General features: G+C 37.1%; 2 protein-coding genes and 1 long non-coding RNA gene across 3 annotated transcripts; 2 read left to right on the top strand and 1 right to left on the bottom strand.

Annotated features, from left to right (window-relative positions):
• The first annotated feature begins 12,042 nt into the window (after positions 1-12,042).
• LOC120077675 (transcription termination factor MTERF6, chloroplastic/mitochondrial) lies at positions 12,043-13,812 on the top strand. The gene is made up of 2 exons (XM_039031630.1): positions 12,043-12,264; positions 12,462-13,812. Exon 2 carries the CDS (start codon positions 12,467-12,469, stop codon positions 13,451-13,453), a length of 987 nt encoding a protein of 328 aa, XP_038887558.1. The 5' UTR covers positions 12,043-12,264; positions 12,462-12,466; the 3' UTR covers positions 13,454-13,812.
• Positions 13,813-14,285: 473 nt separating this feature from the next.
• On the bottom strand, positions 14,286-17,091 carry LOC120077674 (probable L-type lectin-domain containing receptor kinase S.5). Its single transcript, XM_039031629.1, has 2 exons — positions 15,757-17,091; positions 14,286-15,512 (listed from the first exon to the last, which is right to left on the bottom strand). The coding sequence occupies exons 1-2, from the start codon at positions 17,057-17,059 to the stop codon at positions 14,743-14,745; spliced, it is 2,073 nt and encodes a 690-aa protein (XP_038887557.1). The 5' UTR covers positions 17,060-17,091; the 3' UTR covers positions 14,286-14,742.
• Positions 16,520-17,722, top strand: LOC120077676. Its single transcript, XR_005481812.1, has 3 exons — positions 16,520-16,661; positions 16,768-17,012; positions 17,087-17,722. It is a non-coding gene; the product is annotated as an uncharacterized LOC120077676 (long non-coding RNA).
• Positions 17,723-19,432: the final 1,710 nt, after the last annotated feature.

A 19,432-nucleotide genomic window follows, 5' to 3' on the forward strand; every position in this document is an offset into this window, starting at 1 on the left:
ATACAAACACTCTATTTTCCGTTGGATCATAAAAGTAACCCCCTCGTGTACCTTTGGGGTAGCCTAAAAAGAGGCACAACCTCGATCGTGGTTCCAATATCTTCAGATTAGCCTCAAGCATATGTGTTGGAAAACCCCATATGCGGAAGTGACGTAAACTAGCTTTACACCCATTCCAAAACTCCAGAGGTGTTCTTGCAACACTCTTGAAAGAAACACAGTTGAGTATATATACTGCAGTCTCCACTACAAAACCCCAAAAAAGGTCTGGTAAGGAAGTATAACTCAGCATCGACCGAACCATGTCCAACAAGGTTCTATTTCTCCTCTCTGCTACACCATTCTACTGAGGTGTATCCGGCGTTGAGAGTTGAGAAATGATTTCATGTTCTATCAAATAGTCTTAGAATCCCGAATCCAAGAACTTTCCACCTCGATTCGATCAAAGTGTCTTAATCCATCTATCCAATGTGTTTTCAACTTCGGCCTTGAACTCTCTGAACTTTTCAAAGGATTCAAATTTTCGTTGCATCAAATAAGCATACCCATACATAGAGTAATCATCAGTAAAGGTGATGAAATACTCATAGCCTCCCCTGGCTCGCACATTCATTGAACCATAGAGGTCAGAATGTACTAACTCTAGAGGCTCTTTGGCTCAAAAACCTTTTCCAGAAAAAGGTCTTTTAGTCATCTTGCCCTCAAGGCAAGATTCGCACACCGATAAAGAATTTTCCTCTAACTCACTTAGAAGTCCGTTCTTCACCAATCTCTCAATTCTATTGAGATTGATGTGACCTAATCGAAGGTGCCAAAGTTGGGAATTTTCTTTTGGAGAAACCTTTTGACTTTTATTTTGAGTCACGACCGTTTTAAACATTTCTATGTTATGGAGGGAACTCGTTGCTAATAGCCTTAGCACATACAAGTTATTTTCTAGATATGTTGAACAGATTTCAACTCCATCTTTATGAATAAACACTTTATTCAATTGAAAATTCAGAGTATATTTACATTGTATCAAACACTTTACAGAAATTAAGTTCCTTTTCAACTCAGGAACTACATAAACATTATCTAAAATTAGAAATTTCTTCTGTAAAGTCAACTGGACTCCTCCCACTGCCACAATTGAGACGAAGTGCCCGGTGCCTACTTACATCGTCATCTCACTAGCCTGCAGCTGTCGCCAGGATCTAATCCCCTAAAAAGAAGAACAAACATGATTAGTGGCCTTAGAGTCAATAATCCAAGCAAATCATCATTCTTCACTAAACAAATTTCCAAAACTAATAAATCATAATTACCTTGTTTTGCCTTAGCCTTGGCCGCCTTCTTCTCCTTTAACCAGCGAGGACAACTCCTCTTCCAGTGCCCATCCTGGTTGCAGTGGAAACACTTTCCCTTGTCAACCAGCGTTGGATGCCTACCCCGCTGGGCAACAGGCGGTAGGTTAGTGATAACTTGTAGAAATATAAGTTATTTATGTTGTTTTATTATATATTATGGCAAAAAGAAAGAAAAGTTGTGTCGATAGTATAAGAATTGGCTAAGAAATATGAAAATTATAAAGTATCATCAACACACCTACTAACCCCATTGTGATGGCGAAATAGAATGTCCAAGTCTTTGTTTTGTAAGAAATAGGTTATCGCATCCGTTAATTACTCGAGGACAAAATGTACAACGCATTTACATCGCATGCGCCAATCGATCAAGAACGAAGAAAGATCAACGCAATGACGGCGCATGCGACGATCGATCATGGATTTTGTAAACTCTGAATTCGAATGATTCTATTTTAGGCATACGCACTACGATATATAATGCATGATACAAGTCATACACTTGATGCGATACTACTTCTAAATGTATGCGTTATTAATGGGATGCTTGTAGTATGCTATGCGTTGTCACAAGTTTCCTTGCGCTGAAACCAAGTATATTCCAACGCAAGTTTCTCAGAGTAATCCGAGGTCAAACACAGGGATTGTTGTCATTACTGTGTTACATTCATGGTACATGCGACCGATTTTTACAATTAATGAAAGATTGGTTTATACATGAATTTAAATTGCGATAAAGTAAAATTGTGCAATAAAATAAAGTTGCGATAATAAGATAAAAGTGCATAAAAGTAAACTGAAGCTATTATGATACAAGATATAGGATACTAATACATGATACTAAGTTTGCGACTGACTGTGAAGATTATACAAAGGATCGTGGTATGCGGTGGCAAGTTTTTATGTATGAAACAGAAATAGAAGGGATAATTAGTACAAACATCGCAAGTTAATAATTGCATTAAAGATATAACTAAGGTTCCGCTTTATCTTGGTGTACACCTCTCAGTGATCGGTCGTATTCCCACATCTCTATGGTGAAAATAGGGATGAACATAATGAATGCAAGGTTGCTTCCATCTCTGGACGTACTTCTCGCTTTAGTTAACGCATTCTTCCAACCTTCTTTCGATAGGAGGAATGGCATCTTCACTTCTGCTCTCACAGGTGAAGATGTCGTCTAGCATGCTTTAACTAAATGTATTTATTTCCTTAGCACAGATTAATTTCCTTGCTTAATTCTTACTAATTACCAGGGGATTAAGAAAACATCATGGAGAAAGCGATTTACGGATGAACGGAAATAGACAGAAAGAGGGAGATAGAAATGATCATGACATTCAATACTAAGATTTAGCATATGATACATGGTGTGAATGATAGAGATTAAGAAGATGGATACAATTGATGATAAAGAGATAGAAACAAATACAGAAGAGTGCCAATGTCTTGAAACAGATCTGGACAGTGGATTTGCTTGCCAGCATATGAAATGGATGAAGAGAAGAGCTTCCCTCTCAGGCTTTCTCGTCTGGTAAAAGTGACCTTGGTACAGAGCTTCAACGACGGGGATTGAAAGAATTTTCCCTGAGACTCACCTCCTAGTCTTGTCTCTTAATTCTTCCCGGATCTACTCTGATCAGACTCTTCAAACCAGTCTCTCTTTCAATATACAAATATCAAAATATGCCCGTATCAAGTATATTTTCTCAGTGGAATGGCCGGAGCTATTTATAGGCTCAGCTTTGACTCTCTATAGTATGAACCCCACTTTATTGTTATGGCAGCTCCTGAAATGGTGGAATGAATATTCCTTCTGTTACGAAATCAATCCCACCAGAAATGCACAACGGTCAGCTGTACATGTGTCAGAATCCTCCGCAATTGTGTTGCTCTTTTGCATTTTCGATCGTTTGCCCGCATGTGGTATTGTTTTTTTTATTACCGCATGCGGTTAAGAATGCGTCGTTCGCTTAGCTCTTGATCGATTGTCGCATGCGCCGTCATTGCATTGATTGTCTATTCACTCCTGAATGATGGACGCAATGCGACGTCGATGCGTTGTTTTTATCTTGAGCCTTGAACGCATGCGGTGACTTGATTTCCTGCAAAACAGATTTGAAATATTCTTTTCTACCATCGAAATGGTGTCAGTGGGTGTATTGACAATAATTTATAATTATCGCATTTCTTAGCCAATTTTCATACAATTGACGTAACTTTCCTTTCTTTTGGCCACAATATCTAAATAAAACAGTAAAAATAACTTGTATTTCTACAAGTTATCAGATTCTAGCAATCAACACATTTTCACCGCATGCGGTAATCAAAACAACTACACCGCATGCGGCGATCGATCGAAGATGTGAAGAGCAACGCATTCGCGGGCGATTATGACAAGTGTACAGCTTTCTATTGTACGATTCTGATAGATTGATCGTGGAGCAGAGCGGACGTTTCCACTACGCCATAGCAGGAATTATCATAATTACATAGTGGGACCAGCAATACAAAGAGCCAAGGTCTTGTCTATAAATAGCTTCCTTGAATTCATTGCAAAGGAGGTTGGTCTGAAGAGACTTTACTTAAGAGAACGATGAGACAAGGCTGAAAAGTGAGTCTCTGAGCAAGGAATTCTTCCAATTCCCGAAGTTGAAGGTCTGTGCAAGAGGTCACTTCTACCAGGAAAGCAAGCCTGAGAGGGAAGCTTTCCTCTCCACTTCATCCATATGCCGGCAAGCAAAATGTCTCCGATCGGGATCTGTGTCAAGACATTGACACTCTTTCCGTATTTGTTTCTATTCTTTCAATTCATCTTCTGTATTTATCTTCTTTAATCTCTCATTCACAAATCATGTATCAAACGCTTATCTTTAGATTTAAATGCTATTATCGTCATCATTATCATCTCTCTGATCCTTTCCATACATTTATCATCCATTTTCTCCATCATGTATTCTTAATCCCCTGGGTAAAGAGGAAGAATTAAGTTAATCTTTGTTAAGGTAATCGGCTAAGTTTAGCTAAAGCATGCTCGACGGCATCTTCACCTGTGAGAGCAGAAGTGAAGATGTTATTCCACCTATCGAGAGAAGGTTGGAAGAATACGTTAACTAAAGCGAGAAGTATTTACAAAGATGGAAACAACCTTGCATTCATTACGTTCATCTCTGTTTCACCATAGACATATGGGAACATGGCCAATCACTAAAAGGTGTACGCCAAAGGAAAGCGGAACCTTAGTTGCATCCTTAACGAGATTGACGAACTTGCGATGTTCTTTCTCTCTACTCATTCTCTTTATGCTTCATTTATAAGACTCACCATCGCACTCATTAGATTCTTTTGTACAACTTCACAGCCAGTCCTCACCCTGTATCATAGTAGTTTAGACATTTATTTTATCAACGCATTTTATTTACAACGCAATTTTACTTTCAACGCAATTTACATTTCCACATAAACCAAATTCTTTATTCTTTATGACAATCGATCGCATTTACCACATTAGTATTGCATCTAAACGACAACAATTCCCGTGTTCGACCTTAGGTCATTCTGAGAAACTTGCATTGGAATTATACTTGGTTCCAGCATAAGGAAACTTGTGACATGCACTACATCATCGCATACTATGAGCATATTATCATCAATGCATACACTTAGAACGTAGTATCGCAAAATATCTTTATCGCAAAGCACTTGAGCGCATAGAGTCTATAAGCACTTGAGCGCATACACTTATTCAAGCACTTCAGCGCATAGAGTCTATAGGCTCGGGCCTTCTCATTCACCCATGTCCAATGCTCATAGGCCTCCCAAACATTTCGAGCGGTGTTAGGAGATGGAATAGGAGGACACACCTCTATAAGGACGAACATGAGATCATCAATGATTAATATGGTTGTGATCATGTGTTTCCAACTAGCATAGTTTTCACCAGTCAGTTTATCAATGCTAAGTAGAGCTAATGTGGCGGTTGCCATAATTACGTTGCTGAAAAATGAACAAACTTAATAAGTATATGCAATACGACATTTTAACACCAATTTTAGTTTTAGCAAAATAGTTTCCAAGTACCCTAAGTGAAGAAGACTTCTATTTCGCAATGATGCCCCAGTGAGGCAGGACAAAAGTTACCGGTGGGGTGATCCGATGCCTCTTCACTAGGATAAGACACTCTCAACCATTAGGCAGAAACAACTCTTGTAACTGCACCTAACAGTCACCATTCGTTCCATCCAAAACTATTAACCCTTAACAATTTCGCGTAAGTGTAACCCCTCGATTTCAGCCCTAAAGTTCCGCCCTAATGCACCCACCGTAGGGAAGAAGCAGATTGGGACAAGAGATTAAAACGACCTTATCCTATACAGAAGATCAGATAAAGAAACGTGCAAAACTGTCATCCTATAGGGGACACTCCCAGGGTAGGACCTGTCTCTTATACACATCTAGATGTGTATAAGAGACAGCTATAGGGGACACTCCCAGGGTGCCTCGAGGCGATGCATAGAAACCTTATCCAACCTAACGAGAGAGACCGTGGGATATGCTGTCGGACGTCCTGCTCCACTTACTATGAATATTCTCTCCATCTACCTTGATATTTACCTACCCAAACACCATCCTTTCGGGGGACACTCCTAGGGTGTCACGAGGTCAAGGATAGATCTCAGGTGTGAACATAAAGGGAGAAACGCGAAGAGATTTAAATGAAGTATTAGATATCTCAAGTACCTCCCACTGAATGTTCTACCTAGGAATTCATTAACTTAGACCATCTGGTTACTGATTTTAATCTAAGTCAGTTTAATTTGCTCAAAAACAACTTTTGTCTTTGAAATTAAACAAGTTCAAGTAGTCACATTAAAATCTTTAATGGAATGTCCTCAAATTTGCATGCATGCATCAAATCTATCTAATTCTCCTTTCCAGGTAGGTTCCCAGGTAGGGGTATTCCGTTTCCGTCACCTTAAATACCCCAGCCTAGACAGAACCCGCCTTAGACAATAGGTCCCTTATAGATAGATTTGCTACACTTTTAACCTTTTATTAGTCAATTTAATCCTATTAAACTGATTAAAAGATTAAAGTTGAGGTTACTAATCTTATTAGAACCGTGATCTTAGGTCTATCTCCCCTAAGTTTTAAAACGCTTTTAAAACCATGATTCAAGCCTAAATTCGCATGCATGTCTTTCTTATAGATTTTAGTTCTAATTTCCTTATAACTCTTATAAAAGAAACAACTAAAACCATACACATTGCCATGCACAACTAGATATTTATAACACTTATAAATTTAACCTATGTGCAATGCTTCATGCAATGTCCATTCATTACTATATATAACTTTTATATACTTGTAACGGACCAAACAAACATGCTTTTATACACCCTTATACTATAACACTTATAATATAAAGATGATGCGTGTCTATGTTTTATGCATGAATAAATATAACTCTTATATTATATGATGCATGAGCATGCACTTATGTAATTTAAATCACGCTTCTCTAAATCATAACATTTACAATAAAGAGATGATGCATGACCAATGCATAACCTAAGGTGGGATGTCAACTATATGGCATACCATATGACACATAATTAAACATACATCCTATGTACATTCACAAAGATTAATGGACCAGGATGAACCGCCTCAAAATCGGAAATAAAATTCTTTCTATTACATTTTCCATCGAGCAAACCGGTTCACAGGTGAATTGGGTCTTGACCGCCCTGGCGAAGCTCCCCATCGTTTAGTAAACTGGCCAGGTATCCACGATCGTTTAGTTACAATCGAGTACCATTTACAATGTGATGAAGCATGAAGCACTCGATCGTTTAGTGCACCAGACATTACACATGCAAGTCTAAAGGATCGTTTAGACAACTACATTGTTATGAAGCACGATCATCTAGACGATCACATAACAAGCACTAAGTAACAAATTTACTCCGTGATCGTGTAGTCTACTAAGCGATGAAGCTCGCTGAGTTACACGATCGTCTAGTGCACGCGCGCCAACATTTTCCCGAGTATTTGATACTCAACGATTGCTTACCCCATCATTTACACGACCCAACCGCTTATTCGCTTACCCCATCGTTTACATGACCCGCGCGCGTCAACGATCGCTTACCCCATTCTCTACATACATGCTTAAGTTACAACAAAAACCAGGGATCTTAGTTTATTGGTTTGTGGTAAAGCAAATAAAACATCCAATGTTCCATAGACAATAGTGAAAAAATATCATATATTATTACATCACAAGCGTTTATTCAATATAATGTTTACAAACTACAGAACCCAACGAGAGTTTAAGGCATCATCCCTAACAGTTCCCTGAACCACTGGATTGCTACCCTTTTCTTTTCTAAAATCTGGATTCCTTTCTAACTCGGAACCTCTAGCGGTAGGGTCAAGATCCCCATCTGCTATCTGCGTGCTCTGCCTGCCACTTCCTATTTACATTCTTTACTTACTTAAGTAGTACACATATTAGGGATTCACACTAAGACTCGGACTTATGCATGAACTCTTTTTGTTCCCAAAATCTTATGCTCTGATACCAACTTGTCAAACCCCCTTCCAGACTACCCTTTAAACCTATAAGGAGGTGTGACCGCAACAGTTACCAATCCTCAATGGTACTTACTGCCTACTAACCTGCTTAACCTGACTTAGAACCTTGAAATGCATATATATAAATATACTCAATCATCAAATTAAGAACAAATGACAATCATTAAGCGAGTTATACATTACTCTTCAACAATACAACTTATACACTTTACATAAGCAGAAAACCCAACAAACTCAACTAGTCCCTACAAGATATAATACATGTGTACTACTTATTACAAAATCCTTACATGGACTTCTAACATTTTGGTCTTGAGTGGCAGAGCAACAACAGAGCCTTCTTCCAGGGAGTGACCGCTACCTGGGAGAAAACATTTAAATAGGGTGAGCTAGAAGCCCAGTGAGTGACTAACCTTTGAACATAAACGACATATACATCAATCATGTTTAACAAGGAGATCATGAAATGAAAAGCGTTGCTGAAATTGAGAAATTAGCCAAGCAAATAATTACATAAAACTCTTCTTACTAGAATTTAACAATAACATAGGTGTCATAAGCCTCAACTCTGGGAGACCCATAGGCCTCAGTTTCCACATTAAATATCTTTACAAGAGAGCGACTCCTCTGGTCTGCATTTGTACATAACCTTACTGAACCTCAACCTAGTTGGGGGAGGGACCCTCTGGCCCAACTACCACTATTACCTTAGTTGAAGTGTGTCACTTATGACCATTACAAACCATTAACTATAACTCATTGAACAACTTCATAACACTTGAAGCATAAAACATGATAACGTTTTGTGGATACATTCTGAACCTTAGTTGAGAACGAGCATTCATCGCTCAATCCCCCATTGTCTGTATCTATGCTTATAGAGACCCATACTTCGGCCTCGGTTACTAAAATATGGCCTAGGAAACCCACACATCGGCCTCTCACTTATGGCCCAAGAGACCCATACTTCGGCCTCTTCTTCCGAACCTTCTATGTGCACGTGGAGTTATTAAGTATCGTCAACACCTTAGGTACTTTCTAGACACCTTCCATGCTTTCAGTGTCTGACTTACTAAAGACATATCATGCTTAACCTCATATCTTTTATAAACCTTCCAGAATGTATCTTTACACTTAGCATTTGTGGAAACTTAGCTATAGTCCTTAGAATGCATGCTTTAACATAGGATACCTTTTATGCAATAAGGCTACCATGTTACCTCGACATGCAATCAACCAAGCACATACTTGAGGAAGTTGCTAAGCAACCTCATGTAGCTTATTTGCTTGAGACCTATGAACTTATCAACAATTATAATGAATGACATAGTTCATCCCTCTTTATAGTCCTTGCTAATACAGAGCCAACTCAACGCATAGCATTCTTCATTAACAAATTTTACTGAAACTTGAATTCATCTATTGGGATGTGGATCCTTTATCCATCACCTTCCTAGTCATACTGACCCTACGTATATGTAGCAAGGATCCCATCATCAACCGTCTCTAAAATCGGCTACCACTTCGAGGTATTAAGCTAAACATGCATTACTAGGAGTCCTTCACCTAGACCTCCCACTTAGCTTGTCTTATAGACCCAACTTTCCCTAGTAGTATACGTTAACCATTCAAAATCTGTCTAGGACAACATACTTCATAAGCATTAGACATTAATTACTTAAGAACATCATGCCCAAACCATAATTATCCATACTCTATAAGTTATTAATCTACCAAGCATTCGTAAACATCAGTAAGGTAAATAGCTAGGTAAATGTTTAAGGTCGGCTATCAATAAGTGACTTTTCATAAAAGCATGACTTGTTAAATCATTCATAAACGTTTGTAAGCATTAGAGTCACTAACAATCTTTGGGAAATCCCTTTAAGATTGATGAGTTTCTCCTACTAAAGTCAACCTTGTGAACACATCAAATTACTTTATTTACTAGTCACGGTTTCCCTTTTTAGACTCGCTTTCAGAATTAAGCTCACATTTATACAATTCGCTTTCAAATCTTCTTAACTTACCTTTGGGCGTTGGGTACCTAGTCGAATTTAAAAGGGCTTAAACTTCAGCGGGTCGCCTCCTTTCTGACGCCCACACCCAACACTTAGTAGGGTCTTTTGGGTGCCAAGCCCATGTTTAGCAAGTAGTTGCCTGTTCGCCTAACAAATTCCAGATTCAGATTCTAATGTCAATAGCTCAAAATCCATAACTCATTTTAAGAAACTTCCTTCTTCAAATATACTTGGAATCGTGTCAACAATGTTACCTCAAAGTTTCAGCATAAAACTCTTCGTGGTTTGATCTGGAGCTTTAAACCTTCCCCAGTGTCCCTAGACCGTGAAGCTCCCTACTTGTTCAACACTTTCTAAGTTTAGCTTCTAAAATATGTAACTCAAACTCCAGACTTTAACTTGCAAAAGTTCCTTCTACAAACTTATTCATAAGGGTGATAACAATATTACCTTAAATTTTCAGCTTGAAATTTCATGTGGTTTGGTCTAGATCTACGTCTTTTCATCGAGTGCCCAGAATGCCCAAAAAAATGAATCTTCGACTCTTCTTTCCTTCTCTGGCCCTCTTTCCGGTGAGATCTCCCTTCCAAAGGCTCGATTTCAGAAACTAAACTCATAAACTTTCCAATGGTACCAAGTTCGTTCGATTTTCTCGAGCAAATCATCCCAAAACAAGCCCTAGAAATTCTCCTCCCTTTTATACTACCGTTCAGTTCTTTACTTGAAATCTCCTTAAGCCACCTCACCCATTAGTGGAGATTAAGGGTCGAGATTAAGCCATCTGTTCAAGTAACTAAAAGAGAAGTCCAAAACTGAGCGTTTAAATCTGAGCATTTCGAGCAACTCGATTATCACTAGGAAGACTCGATGGAAGAAGGTCCTTACTCGATGAAAGTTTCCCCGGCTCTCTGTCAAATACTTGATGGAAGGACTCAATACTCGATGGGAAACTCGGTGTTGGGAGCTCGCTCCTCACTCAACGCTTAATGCTTGGCAGCCTTTACTCTATGGAAGGACTTGATGCTTGATAGTCTTTACTCGATGCTCGACCTTCTCAATTACTTATACTCGACATTCGGCAGCATTTACTCGATGCTCAAACACCCTTCAGCACAACCAACACTTAACCAGAATTTCTCTTTGTGAGGCTAAATCAGTAAGTAACCGAGAGTTAAGTTCCTATACATAAACATTTTTCCCCTTTCAACTTATCCTTCACCTCAAACACACAAATCTAATCTAACTTAAACATTTAACCCAACATTTTTCTTACTTAAACCATAGACATCATGAAAAAGGGGAAAGTGAGGTGCAGGTCTTACAGTCTCCTTCACTTCAATCCATAAATCCCACTTGAGATAGCAACTTGGAGCTGACATGAAAATGCTTGTTGAGTGCTTGCATGGGAGAAGTGAATAAAACTCCTGAATTTCGAGTTTTAATTATAATGGAGCTAAAGAAAAGTTCTTCTGCACTCATCTTTTTCTTCCTCTCAAACCCAGAAAAATAACTTCACAAATTCACTCAAATTCGAGTTCCACTACTCAAATTCAAGGCTGAGTATAGTAGAAAAGATCTCTTGGTAGTTCACTAACAATTTGGAGTTGAATTAATGAGAAGAGCAGCTTGGATTTGGGAGAATTCATCAAAGGTATAGAAACTTGACACCCACTTTTGATTTTCTGAAATAGCATGTTTTATAACTCAAATTAAATGTAATTAGTGTGCTTATTGATTATGTTTGCTTTCGTTGTATACTTATATATTCTATCATGTAATAATACAATAATAATATTTGTAATGGTAACAATAACAAGTAATAGAACCCACGTAAATTGCAAATACAATTAGATTGAACATTCAATTTTTCCATCAGATTATGTTATTTTATTATAAAATTCGAGATAGATCTTACATTTCATTACGATTATATAATACAAATAAACAATAAATAAATGTAAATAAATAAAACTCTCCTAATTACTATTCATTTATTACATTTACAGTTGGTAAACGCTGGTGTTTAATCTGAATTCAAACCGTCAACTAAACAAGCCTATTGATTTGGTTCACTGTTCACTGTCACTCAACTCTCAACTTATCCATTTCGTACAAAATCAAAACAAAACTGCTTCGTCTTGCCGAGCTCAACGCTGATACTCTCTATGTTCTTCTTCCAAGACCCAGAAATCCTGCTTCTGTAATTTCAATTACCTCATATTTTCCTCACAGCTAGAGCTTTGATCGAGCGCAGAGAACAACAAAGACTTCTTGCTTATCCATCTAATTTGAAGGAGGTGAACCCGATATTTTCTTGTGTTTATAATCGCCATTCTGCACTATATTTCTCTTTTTAATTTGAAGGGTTTCTGAATTTAGAGTTTAATTCCAATTTCCTCTCATAATTTTGCATTACTTATTTGTTCTTGTACGGTCTTTTCTGCAAACACTTGGTGGGTTTACGAAAATTCTGTTTGTATGCTGAATCTTTCAGGGTTTATGGAAGTCAGCGCCAGTCGAAATGGTAATTGTATGCTGTGGTTCTTCAGGGATAAAGGTTTTGATGATAGAAGTATTGATAAGATGTTTAAAAGGTGTAGGCGTTTAAAGGATATGCAGAAGGAAAGAGCTTCTGAAAATTGGGAATATTTGGAAAGAATTGGGATTCAAAGGAGGAAACTCCCTTCTATTGTTTCCAAATGCCCTAAGATTTTAGCTCTTGGTCTTCAAGAGAAACTTGTTCCCATGGTTGAGTGCCTTGCAACACTCAGCACTAAGCCTAATGAAATCGCTTCTGCTATTGCTAAATTTCCTGGCATTCTTTCCTATAGTGTTGAAGAGAAGCTATGCCCACTTTTGGCTTTCTTTCAAGCATTGGGTGTCCCTGAAAAGCACCTTGGAAAGATGATTCTACTCAACCCGAGGCTTATTAGTTACAGCATTGAATCGAAGCTCGTTGAAACTGTAGATTTTTTTGCTGGGTTTGGGCTAATGAAGGAGGGGGTGATTGGAAAAGTTCTTGCAAAAAATCCATTTCTCATGGGTTATAGTGTCGATAAAAGGCTCCGCCCGACTTCAGAGTTTCTGAGATCAATCGGTCTAAATGAGATGGATCTTCAAGCAGTTGCATTGAAATTTCCAGACATTTTGTGTAGGGACGTGGACAAAGTTTTGAGACCCAATTTGGATTATCTAAGGAGATGTGGGTTTAAAGATGGAGAAATAGTGTCTTTGGTGACTGGTTATCCTCCTGTTTTAATCAAGAGCATTCAACATTCTTTAGAACCTCGGATCAGATTCTTAGTCGAAATAATGGGAAGAAAACTTGACGAAGTTGCCGAATATCCCGACTTTTTTAAGCATGGTTTGAAGAAAAGACTCGAGTTGCGGCATAGATTGTTGAAAGAGAAGCAAATGGACTTTACCTTGAGTGAATTGTTGGAATGCAATCAAAAGAAGTTTATGATGAAAATGGGTTTGTTATGAGGCTATATCTGGAGTTTTAAGTCCTCACATCCTGAAAGAATGTTGTCTTCTTTCCATCTTCACAAGTTTTGTTGCCTAATTATTAATTTTCCAGATTTCTAGTTCAAGTGAAGAGAATTTGTCCTGCCGAGCAATTCTCTTTAGGCCTGAAGTATTCTCGTCCACCATTCATACTTCATGTTTTAAGCTCTTAATGGTGTCCCTTGTGTTTTAACAATTCGAATGGAGTGGAGTACAGACAAAGTACCCTCTTATTACTCTTCTTTATTTTGTAGGTAGAGATTTGATCCCCTGTTCCTCTCTTGTATTTTTCTTCTTTGATGTTGAGAATATTTGGTGCCAGAATTTGTACTCTTCTTCGAACCATTATTCTTAGTTACAAAGGAAATTTTGCGGTTTTGCTTCTGGGGGAGCATGTTTTGAAATCAAAACATGTTTATTACTTGGAAACTTGGATTTCCAAGTATGAGTTGTGCTTTTATATGCAGTTTATATCGATATTTACATTTTTTTATAATTCACACCTCTCAGACAAGAAATTTCTTGGATCTATGCTCAGACTGTACTCCACAACCATAGAATAAGGATATGACATTATTCATTAGGATGCTTCATTGTTTTCAAGGCGTGCTGATCTCATCCTGACAAATATTAAGTATTTTTTCTTACCATATCATGTATTGTCATTCCCATTTTCTAACTCTTGCATCATTATTTTGAGGTCTTTTGTCGTTGCTAGATTAAACATTCTGTTTCTAATATAAGAGGAAAAAAACGATTGAACATTATTAAAATAACTGTGTAATTTTCAGGATCATATAGAAGATAGTAGTAACTTAAAACTTGGACTTGAATTTTCTATAATATGTAATCTAGGCAGTTCTTAAATGCTCTTTGATTTATAAATAAAACAAAGACATGTCAATTGTATCTGTGAAGCAAAAATAATGGTACATTGGGTAGGGTTGTCTGGCAGCACGGTGAATAGGATGATTTGATGATGATACTCTGTAGGCAAAGAAGAAAAAGAAAAAAAAAAAATTGAAGTTTCATACATACAAGTGCGTTGTGCATTGGGCATTGGGCATTGTGCAGAAGCAACCTGAAGGGCCTCTCAGGATGATTGGGAGATTGAGCCCAGGTGTACATATTCTATCCCCACATATGTCAAAGTGAGAATCATAACAATAATAAACAAATGATATCTTCTACACCAATTTGATGTTGTGCTACATGGTTTTCAGGTAAGTTGCGGAGACCGAAGCAAAGGACTACCTATGGCGAAAACTTCATGGAAGAGAGTTATTCGTGTTTGACAATGAAGTGAGAATAGAACTGGTAGAAGAACTGCTCGTGGGAGGCCACATGAAGACTGGCTTGAATGGAGGTACTTGAGGCGCAAGCAAAGCTCCATTTAAAATCTGGATTATAGCCTGAGTTTGTGGCCTTTCACTTGCTATCGGATGTGAACATGCCAACCCAAGTAGTAGAAGCCTTCTAGCTTCATCAACCACAATATCATTACCCAGCTGGTTATCGACAGCTCTTTCAATGCGTCCTTCGCGGTGTACCTTCCACACCCAATCAATTAGGCTATACTGATTTTGCTCGTCTTCAACAATAGTTCCTGGTCTCCTGCCACAAACGATCTCAAGCACCACTGCCCCGAAACCATATACATCAGATTCAGGAGTAGCCCTTCCTTCATGGAAGCATTCGGGAGCAACATAACCCATTGTGCCTGCAACTCCACCACACTGCAGGTCTGCATAAGAGTTCCTTTCAGGATCCAAGGCTCTAGCAAGGCCGAAATCCCCTAGACGAGCATTGAAGTCAGAATCAAGCAAGATATTGCTTGATTTGATATCTCGGTGCAATACTTTCTGGTCATACTCATTATGCAGGTAATGCAACGCAGATGCAACTCCTACAAGAATTTTATAGCGATGTCTCCAGTTGAGAACATTCTCGTCATCAACGTCATATAGGTGATTCTCAAGGCTTCCATTAGGCATGAAGTCATATACTAATAAAAGCTTCCCTTTCTCATAGCACCATCCTGGACAAATATGCAATACTTATTTTTAGTACATTGGTCTGGAATCATGCAAATGGAAAACTACACAAATATGTTCTCTGTCAATCTCTCTGAGTTGAGTTTTAAGTGAAACTTCTTAATTACCACAACATGTTTATGATATTTACCAGGCATGGTAGAGTTATGTCTTCATTTATAAATTATATATTCAACTTATTCTCTTTCCCCTTGTTTGTTTGGAAGAACAGTGGAGTGGAAGTTTTACCTTCTAAGCGGACAAGGTTTCTGTGGCGAAGACGGTGAATAATGGTGAGCTCATCCAGAAAATCACTTTTGCTCTTAATGCTGTCCCTGGAGAATTTCTTGACGGCAATTTCAAGCCTGGAAACAGAATTTGAAGATGCGGTAATGTCCCTATCCTTGTCCTGAAGAACCCCTTTGTACACAACCCCAAATCCTCCATTTCCTAGAACCATGCTTTCATGGAAGTTATGCGTCGCTCTTTTTAGTTCCTTGTACTTGAACTCTCTGGGCATTCCAGGCAACCTCTTCAGTGTGCCCTGAACATTTGACTCCACATCCCTGTTCTCTCTCCTCTTCTTCCTATAACCAACAAACATCCAAACCCCAACCAGAATTGTGATTGTTAGTATAGGAATTCCAACCCCTGCAAGGATCTTCAACCATGTTAGATCTTTCTTCTCTGGCAGACGTTCCAAATTGAGTGTCCATTCCAAGACACAGTTCAACTGAATTTCTGGGCTTCCTGTAGAAGCAGAAAATCCAATGTATGATTCTTGTTTCACAAAATCTTTCAGGTTTATCGTTTCATTGAGAAGAGGCTTATCAGGTTTTGGATCTTTGTTTATGGACATGTAAACCTGCAAAAGTTTGGCTTTTCCATCGTAATCAACCCATATACTGTGGTTAGTTCCGGTCTTTGGGGATAAAACTATGCCAGCTTTATCCAGAGAAACAGTCTTCGTCGATTTAATGGAGTTGATGTTCAGACCGATATGGTTGTTGTCGGGGTCAAAATCCTGCTTCTCAGTATCGAATTCGATGGCTACAATTTGGTTTCTGTGGTCGCCGTCGGTGGTTATGTTGGTGAGGCCCATCCACTGCCCCCAGCTCTGTTCAGGTACATCAGTGGTTGGAGCTATAAGAAAAGTAAGTCCCTCGCCAGCATTCCATTCTTCCCTTCTGAAAATATTGATGTAAAAGTATGAGCTGAATGAAGCAACAATGTAATTTTTCTCCTTTTTATCAATATCAGCTAGCCATAATTTGAACGGCTCACGGTACATAATGCGGCCAGATGTATTTTGAAGCCTAACAACCTCGTTCTGCGAGTCAGGAGTTAACTGCAGTGCCCCACCATCGATGGAAGAACTTGGTGTGAAGGTGAATTGTTGGTTGTGCTCCCTTTCATTGAATCCAACATAGGTAAAACGATGGTCACGGATCGGTTGGCTGCTCACAGCTCCAAAGTACACCAAAGAAGCCACAATAACAACCAAGGTACTCAAATCTCTCTTACACACAAACATTTTCCTCATCAAATTCATCTGCAACTAACCGAGAATCCTTAACAGGAAAACCGAAAGATACAGATGAATTCCAGGCTTTGTAGATCGGTAATGGGAATACTGAATCCAGATTCGGCTTGTTCCTTTTTCAACTAATCAAAGAAAAAAGCTAAAGGTAAACCCCGTTTGGTTTAAAGTTTAGAGCTTTTTTTCCATGATTATCGCCTTGATATCACCTGAAAAACACACGCCTTTGGTCTTCTGTAATTCTTGGACGCATTAGTTAAATCTGCAAGAAACCGAGTTTTGGGAAAGTTTGGAAATGGTCGAAGGTCAAAACTCAAAAGGGGTTAGTAGAGAGGAAGAGGAGGAGGAGGAGAAGAAGAATAAGGGTCAAAATGTTCATGCTGAAAATGGAGAAAAAGCCATTGATGAGATATCTATGTTGACAAACACAAGCAGCTTCCTAGAGATAGCAGTGTAAATATTGTCTACGTTTAGAATATAAAACTCTTTAGACTTCCGTTGATGAGTTTAGAGATCTGAAGAGAATTGGGCTATGGAATCTTTTCAACTTGAAATGATTATTGTATATATCCACTAGCTTAAGATTGTTTTTTTTCTTTTCCCTCTTCTTTGACAGGTTGGTTGGTCCCACAGGGGAATGGAATTTGAATAATTGTTTGTTTTTCTGAGCTTTCAGATTATGTGGTCATCATAACTTGTTCAAAATATTGAGATTTCATCAATTTCATTGGTTATTATTAATATTATTTTTTTAAAAAAAATAAATACTATTTTGATTCTAAGTTTTGAGTAAGTTCCTCTTTCAGGAAAGGTTATATTTTTACCTTGAATCTTGGATTTAATTGTCATTTAGTCGTTAAGTTTCAATATTTTACCTTTATCTCTAAAGTTTTCATTAATGCTCACTTCTGATCTTTCATGTCATCTTTCGGTCAATTAGTTTTAAACAGTTATGATAATTTTTTTATTAAAAAAATCAATTTCAACAGCAAGGAAAAATGAGTAAAACCCAAATTAATTTAGTTCTTTTAGATTAATTTTTTAATAAATTATTTCAGATTAATCAATAAACACAAAAGACTAAAAGTGAGTATTTTGTCAAAATAAACTTAGCTTAACTAATAAAGTTTGTATTATCAATTTCAAAGTCAGAGGTTTTATTTCTCACATGCAAAGAAAAAATTTGAGTGCTTAGTGAAAAATTAAGGAAGATCAACGTGAAATTTTTGAACCTAAAAAATCAAATGGAAACTATGAGAAAGGATATTTTTTTTCTTTTTTTTTTTTTTGGGCCATATTCTTAATTTCTATGAATAAAAATGTGATTAGATTGATATAAATCATGGAGGTTTAATTATATAGCATTGGTAATGATAGATATTAGATATAATAGTCTAAAGTCTATCTTCTGCCCTTATCCTTTTCAAACTCTCTTGAATATTTGTTCTTTAATTTTTGTAATATTAATTTTAGGCTACCCTTTTAAAATTCAATGTATCAAATTTGAATTCCATATGTAGCCATTCAAAATTTTTGTTAAATGCAATACAAAGAATTAGTGATGAGAGCAAACATAAATTTTTGTGTTAAGTCTAACTAAGATTTGAAACGTTCATGTTGAGAAAAATATTGAGGTATCAATTTTACGAAAATGTTTATGAAAATATTGATAAAATATCGACGTCAAGGAATATTATGAAAAAACAATTATAAAAACAAAATTTTCAAATAAATTACTTAAATTATCGAATAAACCTTCTATGCTTTTTAAACAAGTTAAAATGTTTATCATTTATATTATGTTCACATTAAAAATCATTCTTTTGTTTTGTTTTTGTTTTTTTTTTTTAATGTTTTTCATAGATTTGTTACGATGTAATGAAAATATCGTTTCACTTTCTTTTTATTTAATATTTATCGATTCACTTCTTAAGTCGATATTGACCTTATGAAAATATGAAAATGTTGACCTAAGTCTAATATTATGAATCTAGCCATCAAAGCAATATGTTAAATGTACGATATCAAAATTGAAATTAAAAAAAAACGTTAGAATAGAATTAGTCTTACAAATTTTTGGAGGAGACTAGGAAAAAATCAACATTAGGTTTGGTCATAAAAAATTAAAAAAGAAAATGAACACAAACACGTATTTTGTTTAGAGAAATATTGTATCAAATCAAAGTATTTTTCATGGGTGATGAAAAAGAGTTTTAAATTTCATTCTATCTAGAAAACCCATATTTTCTCCCTTTCTTACTCAAAATGGCAAATTTGATAGATTTCAAAGGTATATTTACATGAAATTTCTAAGAAATAACTTGCTAAGCAATCATAATTTAAAAATAAAAAAAAATAAATAAATAAATAAAAACTAAGAAATCA

The sequence above is a fragment of the Benincasa hispida genome, chromosome 5, assembly GCF_009727055.1.
Source record: "Benincasa hispida cultivar B227 chromosome 5, ASM972705v1, whole genome shotgun sequence".
Lineage (NCBI taxonomy): Eukaryota > Viridiplantae > Streptophyta > Magnoliopsida > Cucurbitales > Cucurbitaceae > Benincasa > Benincasa hispida.